The 21,671-nt window shown below is 34.7% G+C and overlaps 2 protein-coding genes across 4 annotated transcripts in view; both read left to right on the top strand.

The window, feature by feature from the left end:
• The first annotated feature begins 1,110 nt into the window (after positions 1-1,110).
• Positions 1,111-14,948, top strand: LOC125659672 (uncharacterized). Of its 3 annotated transcripts, none has more exons than XM_048891418.2 (6): positions 1,111-1,150; positions 7,842-8,042; positions 9,655-9,788; positions 11,925-12,000; positions 12,778-12,922; positions 13,476-14,948. In XM_048891418.2, exons 2-6 carry the CDS (start codon positions 7,881-7,883, stop codon positions 13,994-13,996), a joined length of 1,038 nt encoding a protein of 345 aa, XP_048747375.1. In that variant the 5' UTR covers positions 1,111-1,150; positions 7,842-7,880; the 3' UTR covers positions 13,997-14,948. The 3 variants fall into 3 exon arrangements, with proteins under 3 accessions (XP_048747375.1, XP_048747373.1, XP_048747372.1); XM_048891416.2 differs by having other exon boundaries at positions 1,111-1,158; XM_048891415.2 differs by lacking the exon at positions 1,111-1,150 and adding an exon at positions 6,933-7,071.
• Positions 14,949-19,078: 4,130 nt separating this feature from the next.
• The window catches only part of LOC125659670 (splicing factor 3A subunit 1-like), a 15,857-nt gene continuing 13,264 nt past the window's right edge, over positions 19,079-21,671 (top strand). The window contains exons 1-5 of the mRNA XM_048891413.2: positions 19,079-19,250; positions 20,198-20,362; positions 20,620-20,642; positions 20,803-20,936; positions 21,399-21,558. Of these exons, the coding sequence (XP_048747370.2) occupies positions 19,139-19,250; positions 20,198-20,362; positions 20,620-20,642; positions 20,803-20,936; positions 21,399-21,558 (594 nt within the window). The 5' untranslated portion in view covers positions 19,079-19,138. The remainder of the gene's footprint in view (positions 19,251-20,197; positions 20,363-20,619; positions 20,643-20,802; positions 20,937-21,398; positions 21,559-21,671) is intronic.

Raw genomic sequence — 21,671 nt, 5'->3', positions numbered from 1 at the left:
ATAAAAGACACCACAGAGTTGGGCAAACACGGACCCCTGGATATATCAGAGGTGGGATCAGGTGTCTAGAAGAAGGAAGCATCTCCTGTCGAAGTTAAAATCAGTGTGCCAAGAACGGTCTGACCAAACTTGATTGTTATAAGGACCATATAATTTGTGAAATCATGTCTTTACATTATGCAGGTAATAATAGAATACTGTTACATAAATATAGAAAATTGATGATGAAGAACCTGAAGTCATCCTGTTTGTCGTTAAGTTGAGTTGTTAGTTTGCCATCAATATCTATTTTCAATAAAATATCTAAGTACGAAGCAGATGTGGAGGACTTTGCCGTGTCTTTTATTTTGAGTTCACGAATAGACATATGAATGAAAATGGTTATTGTTAATAGATAATATGTCGTCGGTATACATGTATCTAAATGTCGAATTGAAGGTCACAGATATTTTTTCTTGTCATGTTGAAGCTTTTGATTAAATTATGCTCCATAAGAATATAAAAACAGGTCAGCTAACAAAGGAGCACAATGTGTACCCATGGGGATTCGAACAGACTGTTGGAAGACCTGACCACCAAAGACTACGAAGATATTTTCAAAGAGGAACTCAAGGATATTTTTTTTAAATTTCAACTTTAGAGTACTTTTGCGTGGAATTGGAGTGTTGTTCAGCACAGCAAGAGAGAGAGAGAGAGAGAGAGAGAGAGAGAGAGAGAGAGAGGGGGGGGTGTAATCTAACGTCATCTATTCTAACGTCTTCACAAGTCAAGGGTTATTGATTTGTAATGAATCAATAATCTTTGACTTGCGAAAATGCTATTTCAAAGAAAGGGAAACTATTCTTCTTTCTTTATTAAAGGAAAGAACACGAAAAGGCATTGTTGTGTCTTGTGTCAAAACAAACGTTTGAATTTAGAAATTGAACACTGAAATTATATCAAAACGTGCAGTGTGTGTTGTGCTGACACATATCTTTTTAAATTATTTTATTATACATTATGCTATCTAGATCCTCTGTTTACATGTATCTTAATATCTTAAATATATATAAACGTACTTTAAAACAAATACGTAGCTCTGCACCCAGTCGAATTTTCTACGAATGAGTTATCTACTGATTTATATAAATAGAGAAATTTCGGATGACAGGTACTGAGGTAGACAGAAAGGTTCTTGCTTTAATTTATGTTGTTAAGTCATCTGGTAAGGTGGTGGTAAATTATCTAAATTATAGAGTTTCACATCAAGATTTCAACTTGCATATACATTATGAACAGCTGATGAATAATGAAACAAGCGTCTGTGAAAAAAGAAAGTGAGAAACAGGCATGGATTCTATCAGTACCAATGGGCATATGGGATTCGCTCTCTTACATATGTAATAGCGAAGTTCACTGGTAGGATTCATGCCTGTTCCTCACTTTTATTGATAAAATTGCCCATTGACGATTCGTTAGCCAAGGGTGACGCTCTACGAGAAGATGAGCACCGTGGAACGTCACCCTTCGCTAGCGAAGACTCCTGTAGAGCGGGGGCCACAAAACTACCCAAGATCCAAGATTATATGTGGGCATGTTGTTTATTTTACTGGGCATTGTTTCTTTTAGATACTGTGGAACTTCGTTATAATATTTTGCGTCTTGTTAATTTAACCTTTGCTCGTCTAAAAGATAGAGGTTCTAAACCAGTTTCTAAATATTGAAAATCTCTAGAAGCTAGTATATGAAGGCCAGTATTAATTCGTGCCGCTCTTAATTGAACTTTTTTCCAAGAGATAGCTCTCAGATGAAACAGAAAGCTCTACATACATCCCAAACAACATAGGTATATTTTAAAGCTGGTCTTGTAAAAATAGTCTACATCTTTAAAAGAGTGTTTCTTCCTAAAGTAAGTTTTGATTTTTTTTTAAGAAGTCCTAGTTTTTCGTAAGTCATACTTGTTATTTTATCTATATTCTGGGACCAGCTCAATCCTAAATGTTTGTGCACTCACACATACTCCAGCTGACAATCTTGAAAATAATTTAGAAGGATCAATGCTCTTAATTCAATGAAAAAAGTACAGCTTTAGTTTTAGAGGGATTAACCTTTTTAAAAACACCCATTCTTTTGACCATTCATCTATGATGCTAAGGTTATGATTCAAAGTAAATTCAATTTCATTTAAATTCTTTAGATGCATGTTGAATTGAGTTATCATCAGCAAATAATCTACAGAAAAACATCATATTTTCAGCAACATCATTAACACAGATTAAAAATAAGAGAGGTCCAAGAACAGAGCCTTGGGGTACCCCTGCATTTAAACCTGCACTTAAACACAACGGGTCTTTGTACATAATTCTTTGGGTCCGACAAGAAAGATAACTAGTAAAACATTGAAAAATACTGTCTCTGATCCCACAAGTATGTAGTCCTATGTGCCAAACTCTATCAAATGCTTTAGATACATGTAGGTCGCAGAAGACCATACACCTAGATTTCCCATCATTATTACTTGTTACAATGCCATGATGAGTCTCTAATAATTGGAAAATTGTAGAATGACTAGGCAAAAATTCTGATTGATATTTGTAAAATAAGTTTTTCTTGTGAAAAAAAAAATGTATACATGTTTAAAAATTATTCTTTCCATAACTTTGCTAACACAGCTGAAAAAGGACACTGGTCTATAATTGCATGACAAAGACGGGCCTTCCCTTTTAAAAAGAGGTAAAACATGGGCCACTTTCCAGTATCTTGGAAAAGATTTTAATTTTCATCCAGAGATTTATTGAAAAGTGGTCTAGAAATATGTGTATTGTTGATTTCAGCATTCTATGACATATACTAACGAGCCCAATAACCTTGTTTATAAGGAGGGTGGGAATTATATATATTTATGACTTCTTGCTCTTCAATAAGTATATATCATTAAGACTGACATTGCATAAGGAGTATAAATTTAGTAGATTTGGTCTGTGTAATCGATATTTGATATTGAAGATGAATATCTATTCAATACTTCTATTTTTTCTTTATCCAAACATGTGATCTTTGTGATAAACTCAGTATTCGTTTAGAATGTCCCACAGTCAACTTTTCCCTACTTTCGCTGTTTAGGCATGTTCGCTTTTTCTTCATTTCTTCCCCAACCGGACATAATCTGTTGAATGTACTGCATTGACTTAGGATGTGACATCTTCCCAAGTTTCCTTCATCGCGTTGGAACCTGGGGAGTTTTGTTTTGAGAACAAATGCCTTTTCTTTTCTCCACTTTGTCAGTCAAAACTGATATTTTAGCAGCTGAAAAATTTGGATACGTTTCATAGACATCTAAAAGCTGTTGACATTGAGTCATCTGAACACACGGACTACATAGTCGCTCTATGGTTACAAGTGAATGTATTCGAATACCATTCATACATACTTGTTTGTAGCTATATAGGCACACAAGCAGTGGTGGGAGAAGTCATTTCTTCACGTTTTTATCTTTGGTAGTTTTCGTAATTTTTTGTTTCATTCAGTTATTGGCTTTTTCACATAGGAATGCTTTCGCGCCAAGTATAACTAGTCGAACATGCGTTTTGTTATTAGCAATAATTAATGCAGCTAGTCCTCAGATTTTTACATCATCCGTAATACAACTAGCTGCATAACTAGCTCTCTGAGAAAATATTTGGACAGATCAGAGAGCTACATATTCACCCCTTATAAAAACCTTTGATTTTAAATACAGCGCAGCGGCACCGGAAAAAAATGCGCACGGTTGAGGTCTTATATCGCTAAATTCTTGCATCGCTGTCTCATAAAATTCCAAACATATTTTCCTATTATACTTGTGTCCAGACATACCTTCTGCTTTGAGGTTAAAAATGTTTGAAATGATTAAATTTTCGGCTCGTATAGGGCTTTAATGAATATTTGAAGGTCTATGGTTGTTTGGACACAAGTATTGTTAGGAATATTTGGCAAGCGGTAAATGTAGTACGGCCGAAACCCGAAAAACTGGGATAGCGATTTTTGCATGATTTCTCTCTTAATTGTCGATAGAATGGTACTGAACCAGAGTTTTCAGCTACCAAAAAGGGGTAAATGTTGTACGTTTTATAAATGCCGAGACCTGAACACAGTCGCTGATCATGCAATCTACCGAAAGTCCGCGTTTTTAGCATTGACCATAGACATATCTAAGGTATAAACTTAAATAAATCGCACTTGCATATACGGTGCATTTATATGCGCATTTTATTGTGTCATCCTACATATTATTTGTAATTATACATGTGTAGTACACGAACTCGGCCAGGCAGCTCTAGTCGCTCCAAGTGAAGAAAAAGTTCAACGAATAGCTATGATGTATAATAAGTATTAAAAACATCACATTAGTTATCTAGTTGCATCATACATTTATTTATAATTAAACATTTAAATAGTATTAACACTACAGTATAATCATATAAATATAATCAGCATTTTCTTTTCAAGCCAACATTTTCAAGAAAAATACAATTTATTTTACATGAAAATGATAATACAAATAATTATTTAACAACATAAGTTTTAAAAGTCTATACAACTATACAACAGCCATCAAGGTTCTCAGGACTATGTGAAATTGTTTTGACAAACTACTCTCGTTGAGATGCCCTAGATTTGAAAACACATATCCTAGATCCCCCCCCCCCCCTCGTTTTCTTTCTTTCTGTTTTTTGTTGTTGTAATATTTCGAATACACTTTGATATGCTCTATAAATAGCGTCCTTCTTTTTAACTTCAGTTCAAACATATTCGTAATTGAATAATTCATAATTCAATTATTATTTCGATGCAGCGTACTAATGCACACACCATGTAATTCAACGCTTTAAATTCCTATGTAGTATCGAAGAGAAACGACACATTTTAACATATCATTTCATCATCAAGACGATTAAACAGTTAAAGACTGTATTATCATAATTCCTTTTCATTCTTAATGACAAATTATTGTAAATGCACACATTCTGGGTTACATAATTTACTTTAGGGAGTATATATAGTTTAGAATTTACGTTCGGAGTTTAAATTTTTATTCAAAATTTATGGCTCTTGAGTGAATGAGGAACCTTCATGTGGCCAGAGCTGGGCAACGGTATCAACGATTAATTTTAATCGTTACAAATCACCGACAGACATCCTCAACTATCGTTTTATATGTAGGCTGTTTGGCGACGAATTGGCCGAACTGGGGGTGGGTGGGTGGGTTGTTCTTGTTCATTAAAACAATATCACGATCACAAAATACAGCAGTTTTAATTATTCTGTATTGTGGAAATAATCATAGAAACATAAAATATAGTCTTGATTAATATTTTTGCATGAATTGGATTACTTTAGAAAATCGGCCAGTTTTTTCGACCGTGTTTGGTTTCGACTTTATAACACGCCTGTGGCAGTGTCATTATTCGTAGGGGAAAGTAGTCCCGGAGAATTGACACTGTACGGAGTTTGACTAGATATACCGCTTTTTCAATCTGACTAAAGTACAGACCTATATTATATTAAATATTTTTAATATAATATAGGCCTGTACTTTAGTCAGATTGTCGCTTTTCGACAACGTCCAGTGAAAACTCTGGTTCGGTACGTTTGCAGAATAATTCTCAGAAAAATGTTATACTTTTATGTACCTCGATCGGAGAGATCGCGAAAAAAAAAAAATCGTAACCCGTGACTTTCGACCGTACTGCGCTTTACTGTTACTTGCACTTACCGCTTACCGGAATATTTATGAGACCGCAGTGCAGTGTGCCGTAAATCGAGTGCTTTTATAAGGGATGGATCTGCAGCTCTCTGATCTGTCCCAATATTTTCTTAGAGAGCTACAGTTCTGCAACTTCTTAGGTAAACTGGTATCCTGCTGACCTCGCTTCTTTCGTGTGTGTAGCACCAATCAGCGAGAAACCAGTTTACTTCTTGGGAAACCAGTTCCATCATGGTGCGTGGGAAAATTACCGTTCTCGGCAGATTCCGTAAGGTAACGGGTGGTTTCGTCGCAATTACTTATTCGCACCTAGTGGATTCGCACTAGGTGGTTTCGTCCCAATTTCAATTCAGGTAACATAAGGTTGAAGATTAGCTTATAATCGAGTGGTTTCGCCCCGGTGTACTAATCGAGTGGTTTCGCCCCGACTTACCTGCGTAGAATCTAGTTATAGGTACAACAGCGTGTAGGTGCGCGTTAGAATTGGTGTAGTTACCGATGTCTGACATCTGTGAAGCGTAAAAAATATTCCTGTTTACTTTGTCTTTTTCAAAAAATCTAAACTGTGGTCTGTAATTTCATTCAATTTTACCGGCAGTAAATGCCTCTTGAAAGTATGTTTGTTATGAAATGTATATGATTGCATTATGATTGCTAATTTTTCAAAAAATTAAATTCTTAATTTTGTGATTTATATAAATAGATCTAAGATTAATAAAATCATATAATAGACACACTAATTTTATCTACATAATGCTAATTCTGTTTCATATGATAAATTTTACTTATTGATTTTCCACAATGAACTTGATGCAACTTGCCATGGCAAAAATTCTTGGTATAATGATAAAAATGGACATAGTTTGGACGTCGTTAAATTAATATACTGTATATAGTATTCATTAATTTCAATTAAATTGCTCATCGTTTAAAGAGAATTTGCTCTGATCAATCGTCCCAACCATTGTTGTCGTATATAAACATCCCAAAATTGTTGGTATATTGATAAAAATGAACATAACTTGGGCGTCGATAAATTAATATATAGCATTCATTAATTTCAATTCAATTGCTCATCGTTAAAGGAGAGTATGTACTGATCAATCGTTCAGACCACTTTTGCTACATACTCAATGGGGGCGAAACCACTGAGGACGAATTCACTTGGGGCGTTCAGGTAAAGGTGCGAATAGGTAATCGGGACAAAACCACCCGCATTCCTCCGTAATGTCACGTGGTAAAATATTCTTCTTTCGCATTAACCGACTTTTCTGAGAAAAAGCATTTGCTTTCAGCAGTTTCGGATCTTTCCGTGACATTGCACGGAAAAATACTGTCTTCATAAGGTACGATAACCCTAAAATGGGATAGATGATGTGCGGTTTCATTACGTGTATTTTCTTCCATGAAAAAGTGTTCCTTTAAATAGCCTACAACAGATCTCACAAAAAAATAGAGTGCCAGGGAGTTAAAATACCATTAGTTTACTTTGCCAAGCCCATTGTCTATTGTCAATAGTATTGAATATTTTATTGATCGATTTTAGCAGTATTTTTTATTTACTGAAAAGTTCCAATCAGTAAAGGTGGGGAAAAGTCACTAGGCGGGTATAATACATATTTTGATAAGGATCTAATAATTATATTTTAATTAATAAGGATCGATATGGTCTTTGTCAGAAAAAAAGGGGAGCGAACTCATCCCCCACCCCACAAAATGCTAATACATACATTCTTACTTTGCAATGAAGAATGTTTATAATTTAAATACATTTTTGTACTAATCAGCTGCTAATATGATGTAAACTATACATTACATAAATTATTCCTGTTACAATGTAATTATCAGGGGCGGATCCAGGAATGTTTTAAAAGGGGGAGTTCTACCATTAATTTTGGTTTTTGAAGTGGATGCCTTCAAAGTGCGTTATTTTTACCTGTTTTAATAGCGAATTTTCTGACGAAAGGGGAGGGGGTCCGACTGGTCAGGCACACCCCCCCCCCCCCCCCACTTATATTTTATTTTGGTCTTGTGCAGATATTTTCACAGTCTCTCACCTGGTCATCTCTCACGAGAATATCCACAAAGTTATGATGTTTTTTATTTTACTTTTCAGATTTAATCTAGACAGTACTGGACAATGTAAGGATGTAACATGCCTTTCAATACGGATTTCTCTCTAAGTGTTTTGGTGGGGAACACCGTTCTACCGGAGTACTTCCATAACGGAGTGAATTACGTGGAGTGTGACCTGTGCTCCCCCGTTAGCTTTAAACAGAGGACAGAGGAGAGGGTGGGAGATGAGATCGAGATCCAGGTGAGTCAAGAAATCAGCAGACCATTTAAATGATCGGAGCCTAGAACTCAGGAGACCATTTAAATGATCGGAGCCGAGAACTCAGCAGACCATTTAAATGATCAGAGCCTAGAACTCAGGAGACCATTTAAATGATCGGAGCCGAGAACTCAGCAAACCATTTAAATGATCAGAACCGAGAAATCAGGAGACCATTTAAATGATCGGAGCCGAGAACTCAGCAGATCATTTAAATGATCAGAGCCGAGAAATCAGGAGACCATTTAAATGATCGGAGCTGAGAAATCAGGAGACCATTTAAATGATCAGAGCCGAGAACTCAGCAGACCATTTAAATGATCAGAGCCGAGAAATCAGGAGACCATTTAAATGATCAGAGCCGAGAACTCAGGAGACCATTTAAATGATCAGAGCAGAGAAATCAACAGACCATTTAAGTGATCAAAGCCAAGAAATCAGTGGTTCCACTCCAGTAAAATCTGCCTTAGTTCAACTCTGTGTTGTGTCAGTATCTAAAAAAATCATAGGGGTTCACTATTTGAGTCAGCTTTGTTCACTCATGCATAAATTGTATCCATCATCTGCTCAGCCCCTTATGTCAAGCTTTGTTTCAATTTACTTACTCTGAGCTCAGTGTAAAAAAGCTGACCATGGACTTTGAATTATTGAGGGATGGAAAGAGTGATGCCACCATTAAAACTATATTGATCGGCAATCCTCGGATGATTCCATTACGCTTTGGCTACACTTCACAATGTGTGAGAGGTATGAGCCACGGGAAGAGCTCTGAGTACAGCTGTATCACGACATTTCTTGCTCATCTAATTCATGCAGAGGAGAGATCACCATCTATATCATGTTTGATTATCGCCGAGTAATCTACACCCAGAGCAGAGAATTTTTAGTAATCTACACCCAGAGCAGAGAATCTTTAGTAATCTACACCCAGAGCAGAGAATCTTTAGTAATCTACACCTAGAACAGAGAATCTTTAGTAATCTACACCCAGAACAGAGAATCTTGCATCTTAAAGTTTGTGTCTCATCTGGGCGAAAGTTTTCACACATCAGAGAATCACTGGAGTTATAAAGATCGCTTGTGAGCATCTCACAGAATCTTTCAAATAGCAATATATATAGTGATTAAAGTTTGTGAAAATAACAGTATTTTTTACGTGTGTATTGGTCCGATAGCAGGTCCTAACTTATTTTTGAGCCACTAGAAGTATTTAGTCAGTCAAGAGTGTGTAATGTGGCTCGGGTGATTGTTGTGACCCATGGGCCTATTGCTTAACCTTTTCCACAGATGAACACACACTCATGAAATATGATCAAAAGAGAACCAAACACATGTTAACTTTCTTGATAGGGGTAAAAAGACTCGGAGTGATTGTAAATTTTTCAGAAAATGACATATAGTGTCGTAATACATTTATGTATTTAGTGTCGTAATACATTTCTCTATATAGTGTCGTATTACATTTATATGCATAGTGTCGTAATACGTTTATATATTTAGAGTGATATGCTTGCAATGCCATATCTGTTTGTGTCATGTGGTTCGTCTAGCAAGTCAACATGGTTAATGTCTTTCATTTGAATGCATATTGTAGGACCAACCAGTGACACCATTTTCCGTTTGTATCTCGGTCAAGCCTAGTCCTAGTTCCCACGAACATCACTACTACCGCCTGTTAATCGATGGCCAGAAAGTGACGTCAAGGAGTATCGAACAAGGGAGGAACAAGTAAGCAATGGGCGAAGACGTAATGTTATTGTGTGAATAGTTAAATTAAGAAAATATAACGTAATGTTATTGTGTGAATAGTTAAATTAAGAAAATATAACGTAATGTTATTGTGTGAATAGTTAAATTAAGAACATATAACGTAATGTTATGTGTCAATAGTTAAAGTGAGAAAATATAACGTAATGTTATTGTGTGAATAGTTAAATTAAGAAAATATAACGTAATGTTATTGTGTGACTAGTTAAATTAAGAAAATATAACGTAATGCTATTGTGTGAATAGTTAAATTAAGAACATATAACGTAATGTTATGTGTCAATAGTTAAAGTGAGAACATATAACGTAATGTTATTGTGTCAATAGTTAAAGTAGAAATGTAATGTTACTGTGCCAATAGTTAGAATAGAAAAATATAACATAGTACTGTTATTATGAGAATGGTTAAAGTAGAAAAATAAAACGTAATGTAATTGTGAGAATAGTTAGAGTAGAAAAATAAAACGTATTGTTATTGTGCAAATAGTTAAAGATAAAAAATGAAATGTAATGTAATTGTGAGAATAGTTAAAGTAGAAAAATAAAACGTAATGTTATTGTGTAAAATTATAATTATAAAGTGAAAAATAAAACAAACTGTTAATGTGCGATTAGTTGATTTACTATAATGCAACCATCTCATGCTGGTCATTGTTTGCACCATTTTAGTCTGTGTTTGGGGGGGGGGGGGTTGTAGTCGGAATAGCATGGTGTCAATCCTGAAAGTTGCAATGGTGTCATTTTGTCAGTTTATTAATTTTAATGCATAGTGATTACCTGTATTTGTTTCCAGGCAGATTGTGTACACTGACATTAATGTGGAAGTTCAAGTTTGACAAAAAACAAAATTATCTACCACCTACTCACAACTAAAATGATGAGTTACATTGCAGCAAATCATCACTGCTTAAAAGATGACCTTTAATATTTAATTATTACTAATAAATGATATGAAATAAGAGTGTTATATATATATTCTACTTATAACCTATACCATGGACTTTTTCTGCAATTTTAATATATATATATATATATATATATATATATATATATATATATATATATATATATCCTTTGATGAGGAATAGAAGGAATTTCGATTAACATCTGTAGGTCTATCAGTGCTGTTTGCTCCATAGCTTGAGAATCCTTTATACAGAATGGCCATAGTAGATGACTGCTAATGGTTTTGATATGAAAAGGTTAAAGGGTCATGAAGTTTCTTGGAGCATACAAGCAATAGTTGTCCGACTGATGACCCTTTGTCCAATGGTCATCAAAGTTCATATAGATTGGTCATAGCAGGGAATTCCTTATCAATTGATTTTCAGAGCAAAGGTCACAGAGATTTTTTTTGTTTACATTTAGTTATTGTCCCACTGATAACTCAAGAACTCTGTAGGCATCAAACTTTATAGCTAAACTGATTATCAATAACTATAGCAGATTCCTTAATATTTTACGCGTGTACTTAATATCGCAAGATGACCCATATGCGTTTAATCGCAAGAACATAGATTCACAAGCGTGCTCTTTTGATCAAGAGTCTGTACATGTATTTTAGCAATATAAAAATAAAAGCGAATAATTTCAATTTGCAATGATAAATTTCTCACGTATATTTAGGAATTTACAGTATACAATAGTAGATGACCCCAATTGATTTTTAGGTCAAAAGCTAGGTCTCAATTGTTTTTTAAAGCACGATTTCAGTTGAGTGAAGACTACTTACAATGTAGTAACATGCATGTAATACACATGTTTTACAAATATGTCTTGTTAACTCACACTGATGTTTCTAGTGACAAGTGGATACCAATACTTTTGACATTGTGACCTTGACCCGCTTTTCAGAAACTTGATGATTGTTGATAACTTTTAAGACTTCACAGTTAGAGATTTCATAACTTGGAACATATTAGTTTGGAAGACCGATATAATGACTACAAAATATTTGACCTTGGGATGTTGATAATGTCCTTTGATATATTTTTTCAAAAACTGGTCCAGTTTGAGAATTTTTCACTTGATTAGAAAAGTCTTCAGCTGAAGTTGATTTCAGACACATATCTTGTCAATATATTTACTTTATTTCAGGATTATCAAGGGATTCCGTGATGGGATATCCTTGAGAGAGTTTTTGTTTTCAATGCCGAGTCTGAAACAAACTCAGGTTTGTTAGATATTTTTGTTGTTGGTTTTATTTTCAATATACACTTGTTGATCTCATCAGTGAGAAGTATCACAATAACTTGAGGCATGGACCGTGCAACGCAACACCTCCCAACCTTATTATTTTATCTGATCTGGGATTGACAAACTAAATTTTTTACTGATGTTTTGGAAATATATGTTAAAGATCATCCAAAAAGGTAATTTTTTGTGTATGCAAGGTGAAGATAACGAACAGTGATCAATCTCATTTAACTCCTATAAGCAATACAAAATAGATAGTTGGGCAAACAAGGACCCCTGGACACACCAGAGGTGGGATCAGGTGCCTAGGAGGAGGAGTCCCCTGTTGACCGGTCACACCCGCCGTGAGCCCTATATGTTATGAATTAGTAAAAATCAGGACATTGGTTATTGTAAGCTTTCTTATAATTGCTGATAACGTGATTTTTACTAATATGGAATACAGACAAAAAATTACATATTGGAGTGATCTTTAATGTATATTTACGAAACATAAGTAAAGATTAAAATATAAGTGTTGATTCCAGATCAGAAAAAAAAATAAGGGGGGGAGCATAATCTATGCCCCAAGTGTCTGTGATAAGTATAAAATTATGTATAAGACATGTTTGACTACTGGTAATGATGATTTATACCAGCATTACACCAGTCTGCTGTAAGATGTATGTTGGATCAGTATGCTGTAAATCGTATGTTTGTTGGATCAGTATGCTGTAAAACATATGTTTGTTATACTGTATATTGTACATTCTAGTCCCGGACTGGAACATCAGATCGTGTGGGGTGGATCGATGTGGAGTGTTGGAATGCCAGGTTGAAGAAGACAAAGCGAGCAGTTAGAACTCGGCATCTGAACTTCACATCAGGCTCCAAAAGTGAAAGTTTAAGGGTCACACAGGGTCAGTGCCAGTCTAAATATTACAGAATCTTTACAACAAATGATTATTCATTTTATCCAAAGAGCTATAACTCTTGTAAAACCAAATCAATTTTATTCAGATAAAAGGCACATTTAATCAATTGGTATAAAATGGCGCATATTTGCAATCATGGTTAAGAGTAACACAGATATTGAATCACTGTAACCTCTAAGAAATCACACAGAAATGTGCAAGATATATAATCTTGACTGCTATACATGGAAAACATTTCAATTTGTATACTTTTAAATATGCATGTAAAATAGTTAAGTTGAAAATGCCCTTTTCTTGGAATTTGCCCCCCAAAAAGCCATAAAGGCTTATTTCCACTGGGGTCCAGTTATAGATGAAAACAAGAATATATGATATAATTTTGTCCATTAATTAATTTAACAATTGAGTGATCAATGAATGAATGTCAGACTTGATCTTAGTTGTTCATTTCATTATTGCACTTGTAATATACATTTTATTTCCTTAAGTTTAGTAATTTTTTACATGTACGTATATTTAGTGTCTTGTCTGATTTTAGGAAAATATATGATGGCTACCACAAAAGCTGGTCGTGTCCTGGAGCTGAAGAATGCTTATCGATCAACAGACTACTGGGATCTGATCTCACTTCGCAGTAAACTCTCAATAAAGTATGTCGCTGCTCAAGATCTAAGGGATATGGGCGTGACTGTGATCCCCATTCCTTACCCAGTCTCCACTAACTCCATGCGAGGGAGAGTCCTCAAACAGGATCTTGATTTATCTCAAGGATTAGCAGGAACATGTTATGACCCCCAGAGAACTGACAGACCAGGCAACAGCAGGAATATGATTGCTGATCCGAACAGTGTTGTCATTCTCGATAAAAGCCCTGATCCGGGGAATCTGGACGATTTGAAAGTAGAAGTAGAGGTCAAATCACAGAGCATTGAGACTTCGTCGGAGACTATGAATGTGAAGAAGGAGGTGACATCTTTGGGGACCAGTTTAGTGATTGATTTGTGTGACCTGGATGAGGAAACAGACGTGGCAGATTACAATGTTATTGAATTGGATTAGTGATGTTATTCAATTGAACTAGAAATTCAAAATCATGTATATTGATGAAAATTTCCAGTCTTGAAAGGGTGGAGGTTTGGGGCAAAATTGTTTAAGCATGGGGGCATGTACTTTTAGTGATTAGAATACTGGATGTGTATGATTAAGGGGGCTGGGACCTAGGAATATAGAAATATCAAGGAATATGGGAGAAAGGAAAGACAAAACTGGCAGAGTACATGATTGTCACCTCCGATGTACATGAATGTAGAACCAACAGAAAGGATCACTCTGGATTTAATGTGGAGTCTCTGGTAGAGCTACTCGATCACACAAATGGTTAGAATTTTCCCACAAGACAGATTTAAATGGGTTAAGGTCCTGCCAGGCAATGCATGTCTGTTGACTTCAATTTAATGCTTTGAAGAGGAAGGTTATCAAGAAAAATTAGAAGAGAAGAATACATGTGGTTATCTTAATTCTGGCATTTCTTAGAAGACTACAAATTATGATTTGACATGAAAACATTTGGGAATTTAATGAAGGAATAAATGTCTTGTTTGTTTGTATAATGGAAGCATTGAGTAACATGAATCGTCCACAGAGGTATAATCGACAAAGTTATAAATAATTGATAAAGGTATGATCCACAAAGTGTACAGAAACACCTTAATGATATAAACAAACTAGATTTTTATTCCTTATATTTGTATTTGTGGCATGACTTGTCACAGTTCTTATATTTGTATTTGTAACATGACTTGTCACAGTTCTTATATTTGTATTTGTAACATGACTTGTCACAGTTCTTATATTTGTATTTGTAACATGACTTGTCACAGTTCTTATATTTGTATTTGCAACATAAATGTTTTCAAACCTTTTCACCAATGTTTTATATAAACTGTGAATATGTTTAAAAACCTGAACTGTAATAAAATAAAATAAACAACAGTCTTCTTTACAAATAAAATTTGTATTTTTGGAAAATCAGTCCATATATATTATTTCGAATCTGATGGAAATTCATCTTCTTTTTGAATTTACTTCTTTCCCCTTTTTCTGAAAAAAAAGATTTGAACATGAAACATAAATTTACAAAATTATTATTCATTTATGCGGACAACTGCATGTACTGTGTATATTCAAACGTGATGAAGACATGAGCAACGTGATATGCTACAGAGTTGTATAAACAGACCAGCATAAGATTTAACAATGTTTTACTGTATTTTTCTGACAACAAACTTCATATACCTTAGCAGTTCCTCCAGGAAGGTATGGAGCAAACCCGAAAACATCTAAAACTTCTCCTTCAATTGTCTCAAACGAGACAATTTTCTTTGATGCTTTGCGTGCAGCAGCTATAAAAATGTGAAATGGAATTCATTGTAAAAGGTATATATATTAGTGCATGTGTTTAAAACAGTTGAATTACAGCATTGGTTAAAATGACATGTACAGAAATGAAATCACGAGGACAAAAGTGATGAAGCTATATGTTTTAGTTTATTATTATTTATTTATTTAATATACCAAACTTCAATTGTTTAAACTTACAAAGGATGATATTGTAATGGGGATTTCCAGTAAAGGCAATTTTTTCTTTCTGATCAGTGCAACTAAACTGACTCATGCAATTATTGGTCATAATTAACACATCTCCGTAAAATTTTACAGGAATACCTAGGAGGATATTCAATTCAATAAATACATGAAAGATCTAGCAGGGACTCGGTACATTGTCCCCAACCCCGGGAATAAAACAAAAGAAAAAGTGGGAGATTTCATATTTAAAAAATACTGGTTTTGTTTCATATCGTCCTTGATTAGTATGAATGCCTTTAATGTTGCTCAATCTTTGGGGGAAAGTATTTAATAAGCTAGGTGTAAAAAATGTGCAAATATAAGAGGGATGCAGCGTCTTTACAAATGTGTAGGTGGATATGTGTAAACAATAAGACAAAAGCGGCACTCAAATCACTGCATTCTACTAAAAAAATTCAGAGTTATCTTGAACAATCAATATAACCATTGCATATTGAAATCGCAAAACTTTTCCCAAATCAATAACATCAAAACCTATGACTTTTCAACATTATACACTACCATTCCTCGCATTAAATTAAAAGACTATAGACTTTTTGACATCATAGACAGTTGCTTCTTCAACAAAAATGGAAAAAGGAAATATTCGTATCTAGTGATCAGTCATCCAAAAACTTACTTTGTTAAACACCACTCTGATATTCCATGCATAAGTACTCTGAAGTTGAGATAAAAAATATGCCGGAGTTCCTCATTGACAATATCTTCGTGGTCTTTGGTGATCAGGTTTTCCAACAGTCTATTGGAATTCCCATGGACACGAATTGTGATCCTTTGTTAGCTGACCTGTTTCTATATTCATATGAAGCAGAATTTATTCAAAAACTTATACGCGAGAAGAAGAAATATCTTGCTGTGGCATTCAATTCGACATTTAGATATATTGACGTTTTGTCTATTAACGATGATAACTTTCATTCATATGTCGATTTGATATATCCCTGTGAGCTCGAAATAAAAGACACCACAGTCGTTCACTTCTGCTTCATACTTAGATATTTTATTGAAAGTAGGCATTAACGGCAAACTGACAACTCAACTGTATGACAAACAGGATGATTTCAGCTTCTCCATCGTCAACTTCCCATATTTATGTAGCAATATTCCATTATCACCTACATCTCTCAACTGATTCGATACGTAAGAGATTTTTCTGACGTATAGTCAGTTTTTAAATCGAGGCAAGATACTGACAAACAAGTTGATGGTACAGGGGTTTCAACAGTCTCAATTGAAGTCGACCTGCTTTGATTTAAAAACTGATCATACGCAAAAAAAAAAAGCTCTTGTGTATCGAATCGGTTGAGATATATACACACCATATGCAGGTGATAGTGGGATATTGCTATATGAATGTTAACAATGGAGAAGCTGAAATCATCCCGTTTGTCATAAAGGTGAGTTGTTGGTTTGCCGTTAATATCTACTTTCAATAGAATATCTAAATATGAAGCAGAAGTGGGCAATTCTTTCGAGTTCACAGGTATATATCGAATCGACATATGAATGAAAATTATTGTTGATAGATAAAACGTTGTCATATACATATATATAAATGTCGAATTAAAGGCTACAGCAGAGGTTTTTTTCCTCTCATAGAAGTTTTTGAATAAATTCTTTTTCATAAGACTGTAAAAACAGGTAACTTTACAAAAGAGCACAATTCGTGTCTATGGGAATTCCAACAGAATGTCGGAAGACAAGTAACGTGTAGCAGAACCCAGCCAAGTGCTGATCACGCTCGCCATTACTTAACTTGCGTGATCAAAAGAGAGACTCTACCACATCACCAGAAAAGCTAGCGAGGCAGTATAAGTTCCCTCTTATACTGTCCACTATACTTGTAATCCCCCCGTATGCCATCAATTACATACGTCATTATCTCTGGTTTCATGTGTTGATTAGATGACAACAAATGGAGCAAGGCTGAAGCCATACATAGTCTATTCAAATGCCATCGTTGAAGTATTTTAGTTCACCTCAGCTGAAAACTCAGGTGAGCTACTCTGATTACCTAAAATTTTGTCTGTTGTCTGTCCGTAAACTTGTCACATTCCGTAAACTTGTTGCATTCTGTAAACTTGTCACATATTTGTCTCCTTCGAAACCACCGGGCCAATTTAATTCAATCAAACTTGGTATATATCATCCTCGGGTGAAGGGGATTCAAGTTTGTTCAAATGAAGGGCTATGTCGATCCCCTTCAAATGTGAGATAATCATGAAAATACAAAAATAGAGTGGGGTCATTGAAAATCTTCTCAAGTATCACTGGACCAGGGAAGTTCAAATTTACATGAAAGCTTCCTGACATAGTGCAGATTCAATTTTGTTAAAATTATCAACCCAACCCCCACCCACCCCCCACCCCCATGAGTGAGTAGGGTGGGGTCATAGTAGGGAATCAAAGTTTTACATACAAAATTATAAATATATCTACGGTAAAATCTTTTTCTCAAGAACCACTAGGCCAGGAAATTTCACATTTAAATGGCTGCTCTGGATGGGGCCACAATAGGGGATCATTTGAAGTGTTATATGCTAAATATATAGGAAAAATCTTTTAAAATATATTTCATATAACATTCTTTATGAAAAGACCTTTCATGTGATGCAATAATGTGTGACCTTGACCTAGAAGTTTGACCTACGTTTAATAATAACGTTTAAACACCTTAATTAATTTATATAAGGTGCGCGCCTATATAAATTTTATTATTATATTAATCATTACTATAGTAATAAGAATCTGACTTATTCAATATCTCTTCAAATGCTTTCATATTTTAGATTTCTTATGACAGCAAGGTCTTTCGTATCATACCATGATCTATGACCTTGTGACTTTCATCTTTAATGATCCAGAACCTGCAAGATCATGAATTATTGTTACTAGTCATATTGGTGTTGAGGCAATTCTCTTTGTCATGTGAATTTATTTTCAGTGCATGATGTTCTGATCTTTTGGGGCCACAATATCGGATCAAAATTTGTCATTGGGAATTAAGATCCCTGTAAACAGAAACAAGTGCCTGTGATTAAGATTGATGGGGGAAAAAATATCTTTTTAAAACCACATGCAATGTTCATGCAACTGAATTAACAAATGGCAGGGCCAAGGTGATTCAGGTGAGCGATGTGGCCTATGGACCTCTTATTTTTTCATTATACTGTATTAATATGCATCATAATAAATGTACAAACAGTATATATATTCACAAAATGAATAATATACATATATCTATAGGTCCCCTATTGATGCATGTAATATTCGACAATATTGTTAATTAACATCATGACATGACTTTAATTAATTACTTTGTCAATTTTGATTATTTACTTTTGTAGAGTGCAGAAATTTAATTGATTATTTATCAAAGTAATTGTAATCTAATCAATTTTTTTAGCGTGTGTTATTCTTCCATAAAGTTAGAGGGATCACCGATTTTATTTACGAATAAGTTCTTGTACGTATTAACAAACTCTGTAAAGAGTTGTGTGCCCTTGGTAGCCATTTTGACGATCGTGTGGTAGACGCGATTCTCATTCTGCAAAAATGCCTCCGGTAACAATGAAGTTACCCACGGAGAATCAGAACAAGACGGATGAAGAGCTTGCAGTAGCTAAACCTGTGATTGGGATCATCTATCCACCGCCAGAAGTAAGGAGTATCCTTCAGTCGTTAATACTTCAGCTCAGTCGCTGGAAGTTACACTGTGGCGAGTGTTTCGGTGTCTGCAATGTTTTTGAGAAAGAGAGAGAGAGAGAGAGAGGTGATAAAACGTGTATAGTGAGGACAATTTTTAACCATTTGACAGAAAAAGGTGTGAGGACAGAAAGTGCACTATCAGGACAAAATTCTGTCCTCAGAATTACGTCGTTATAAACGTGATCCACAGCATGTGAGAGATGTAGATACAAAAATATTAGATTAGTGAGGACAAGTGGTGTGGGGACATGTTCTCACTAATATTCTCTCACAGAATCATTTTAAACAAGTAGAAAGAGAGTATTAGGTAAACTATTGGAGGTGTCCCTACTAACAGGTTGGGAACACTTTCCCTATAGCGAGATATTCTCGATAAAACGCGATTATCCCTCTTTAAATAGCGAGAAAGTAAACATTACCATAAACAGGTGTTTTGGCGTCTTTATTGAAAATAATGAATATGTGCGACACACACTCAACAGGATGCAAATTGTTTCTATGAAATTAACAACATGGTAAAGAAATTGCATATCAAAGTTGCTGCGTAAGAGGGAAGCAGTCTGAAATCCAATATACATTGTGAGTGTTTTTGTTTTGATTAATATATTTGCAGAAGTAGCAGACATTTTAGCACTTTTACTTCTTTTCACATGAAACATGAAGAGATGTACTCCACGGGTGTTTATCTCGGTTGTACAGGATATATTTACTCTCGCCAAAGAGGGATTATCACGTTTTCGCAAGAATATTTTGTTGTTGGGGAATTGTTCCCAACCTGCTAAATATTGTGAGGATATTAAATTCACTGAATTATATTTTTGGTTGTGTTTTGTGAGTATTTCCATTTGAAATTTGAACCCTATGTTTTGGGATTTGAGATATTATTTTTCTTTAGCATACAAATAGACATTGTAGACAAGACGGCCAGTTTTGTCGCTAGGAATGGACCGGAATTCGAAAGTCGAATTCGTAAGAATGAAATGAACAATGCCAAGTTTAACTTTCTGAATCCCTCGGACCCTTACCATGCTTACTATCAGCATAAAGTCAGAGAATTCAAGGAGGGACGTGGTATGTAAACATGCATTGCATTTGTTTTTTGTATTTTCTGTTCAATATCTGTATGTGTTATAGTCAATATTAGTATGTACTAATTTGCTAGTTGCTAACAAAGTATTTCATCATAGTTTTCATAAATGTAAGACTGGTTGAAGGAAGACCATATCAGTTTACATTGTAGCTCATGTTCAAAGTATTTCTTTAAAAGTCTGATGTTGTAACTCAGTATGAATATAACACCAGACAATGACTTTTTACTTTCATTTCAGGATCAGAACCAGTGGCACCAAAGGTATTAATATGAAATCCTCCTCTTTAATGATTCTTTGTTCAAACTATTTATGTAACAGCTATTACTACACTCGGACTACATTTGTATATACTTTGTTATTATTCATTGCTTCTTGAACTTATTGAAGTATAAATCTAATGATATATGTCATTTATTGTAGCCAGTACCGGGTGCACCTTTTTCACAGAAGCCAGCTGAACAGGCTAAAATAATACAAGAAATAATTATCCCTAAGGAGCCCCCGCCAGAATTTGAGTTTATTGCTGATCCACCGTCCATATCGGCATTTGATTTGTAAGTCCCAAGGAATTTGTCATATCAGCATCTAATATGTTAGTCCTGAAGGATTTGTTGTTACCCAAAATCTGTTTCTGCATTTTTATTCAATGTAAAATGCCAGAGTTTTATGAATGACAAATTATTGACCTTAAAATATTCAAAGTTTATTTATAAAATCACAAATTTTAAACTTCAAGAGAAGGTATGATATATTATCCCCTTATACATTGTAGGAAAGTAGGATTATGTGTATAAATTATGTACAAATGTGGGTTAAACAGTGGTTAGGTGTGTTTGAGATGATGCTACATGTATGTTATGTGACCCGTGCAAATCATAGTCTGACATGAGACTGTTGGTTTCTGATGTCATATACAATGTACTTGGGATTGAGTAATGTCCACAATGGGATGCCCCTGCTTTTTACAGTCCCAATTTTTTGTTGATTTTTAATTGTTGGCATTTGATCACTTGTAGAGATGTAGTGAAATTGACAGCACAGTTTGTGGCCAGAAATGGACGACAGTTTCTGACCAACTTAATGAATCGAGAGCAACGTAACTATCAGTTCGATTTTCTGCGGCCCCAGCATAGCTTGTTCAATTATTTCACTAAGCTAGTGGAACAGTATACTAAGGTCAGTAGGATTTTTAAAATATTTTTCCCCCATCATTTACCGTGTTTTAATTTAAATCAGAATTGAATTGTTTTTTTTATTCACATTTTATTTTCAGATGACTTATTGTTTTA

Source organism: Ostrea edulis, chromosome 9, assembly GCF_947568905.1.
Source record: "Ostrea edulis chromosome 9, xbOstEdul1.1, whole genome shotgun sequence".
Taxonomy (NCBI): Eukaryota; Metazoa; Mollusca; class Bivalvia; order Ostreida; family Ostreidae; genus Ostrea; species Ostrea edulis.
This window is presented reverse-complemented; position numbering and strand designations above follow the sequence as displayed.

Bases quoted from the DNA above. Each gene is read 5' to 3' on its own strand.
- LOC125659672 (XM_048891418.2), top strand. From the start codon at position 7,881: ATGCCTTTCAATACGGATTTCTCTCTAAGTGTTTTGGTGGGGAACACC. The intron at 8,043-9,654 runs GTGAGTCAAGAA...TGCATATTGTAG, and splicing joins GAGATGAGATCGAGATCCAG to GACCAACCAGTGACACCATT. The intron at 12,001-12,777 runs GTTTGTTAGATA...TGTACATTCTAG, and splicing joins CGAGTCTGAAACAAACTCAG to TCCCGGACTGGAACATCAGA.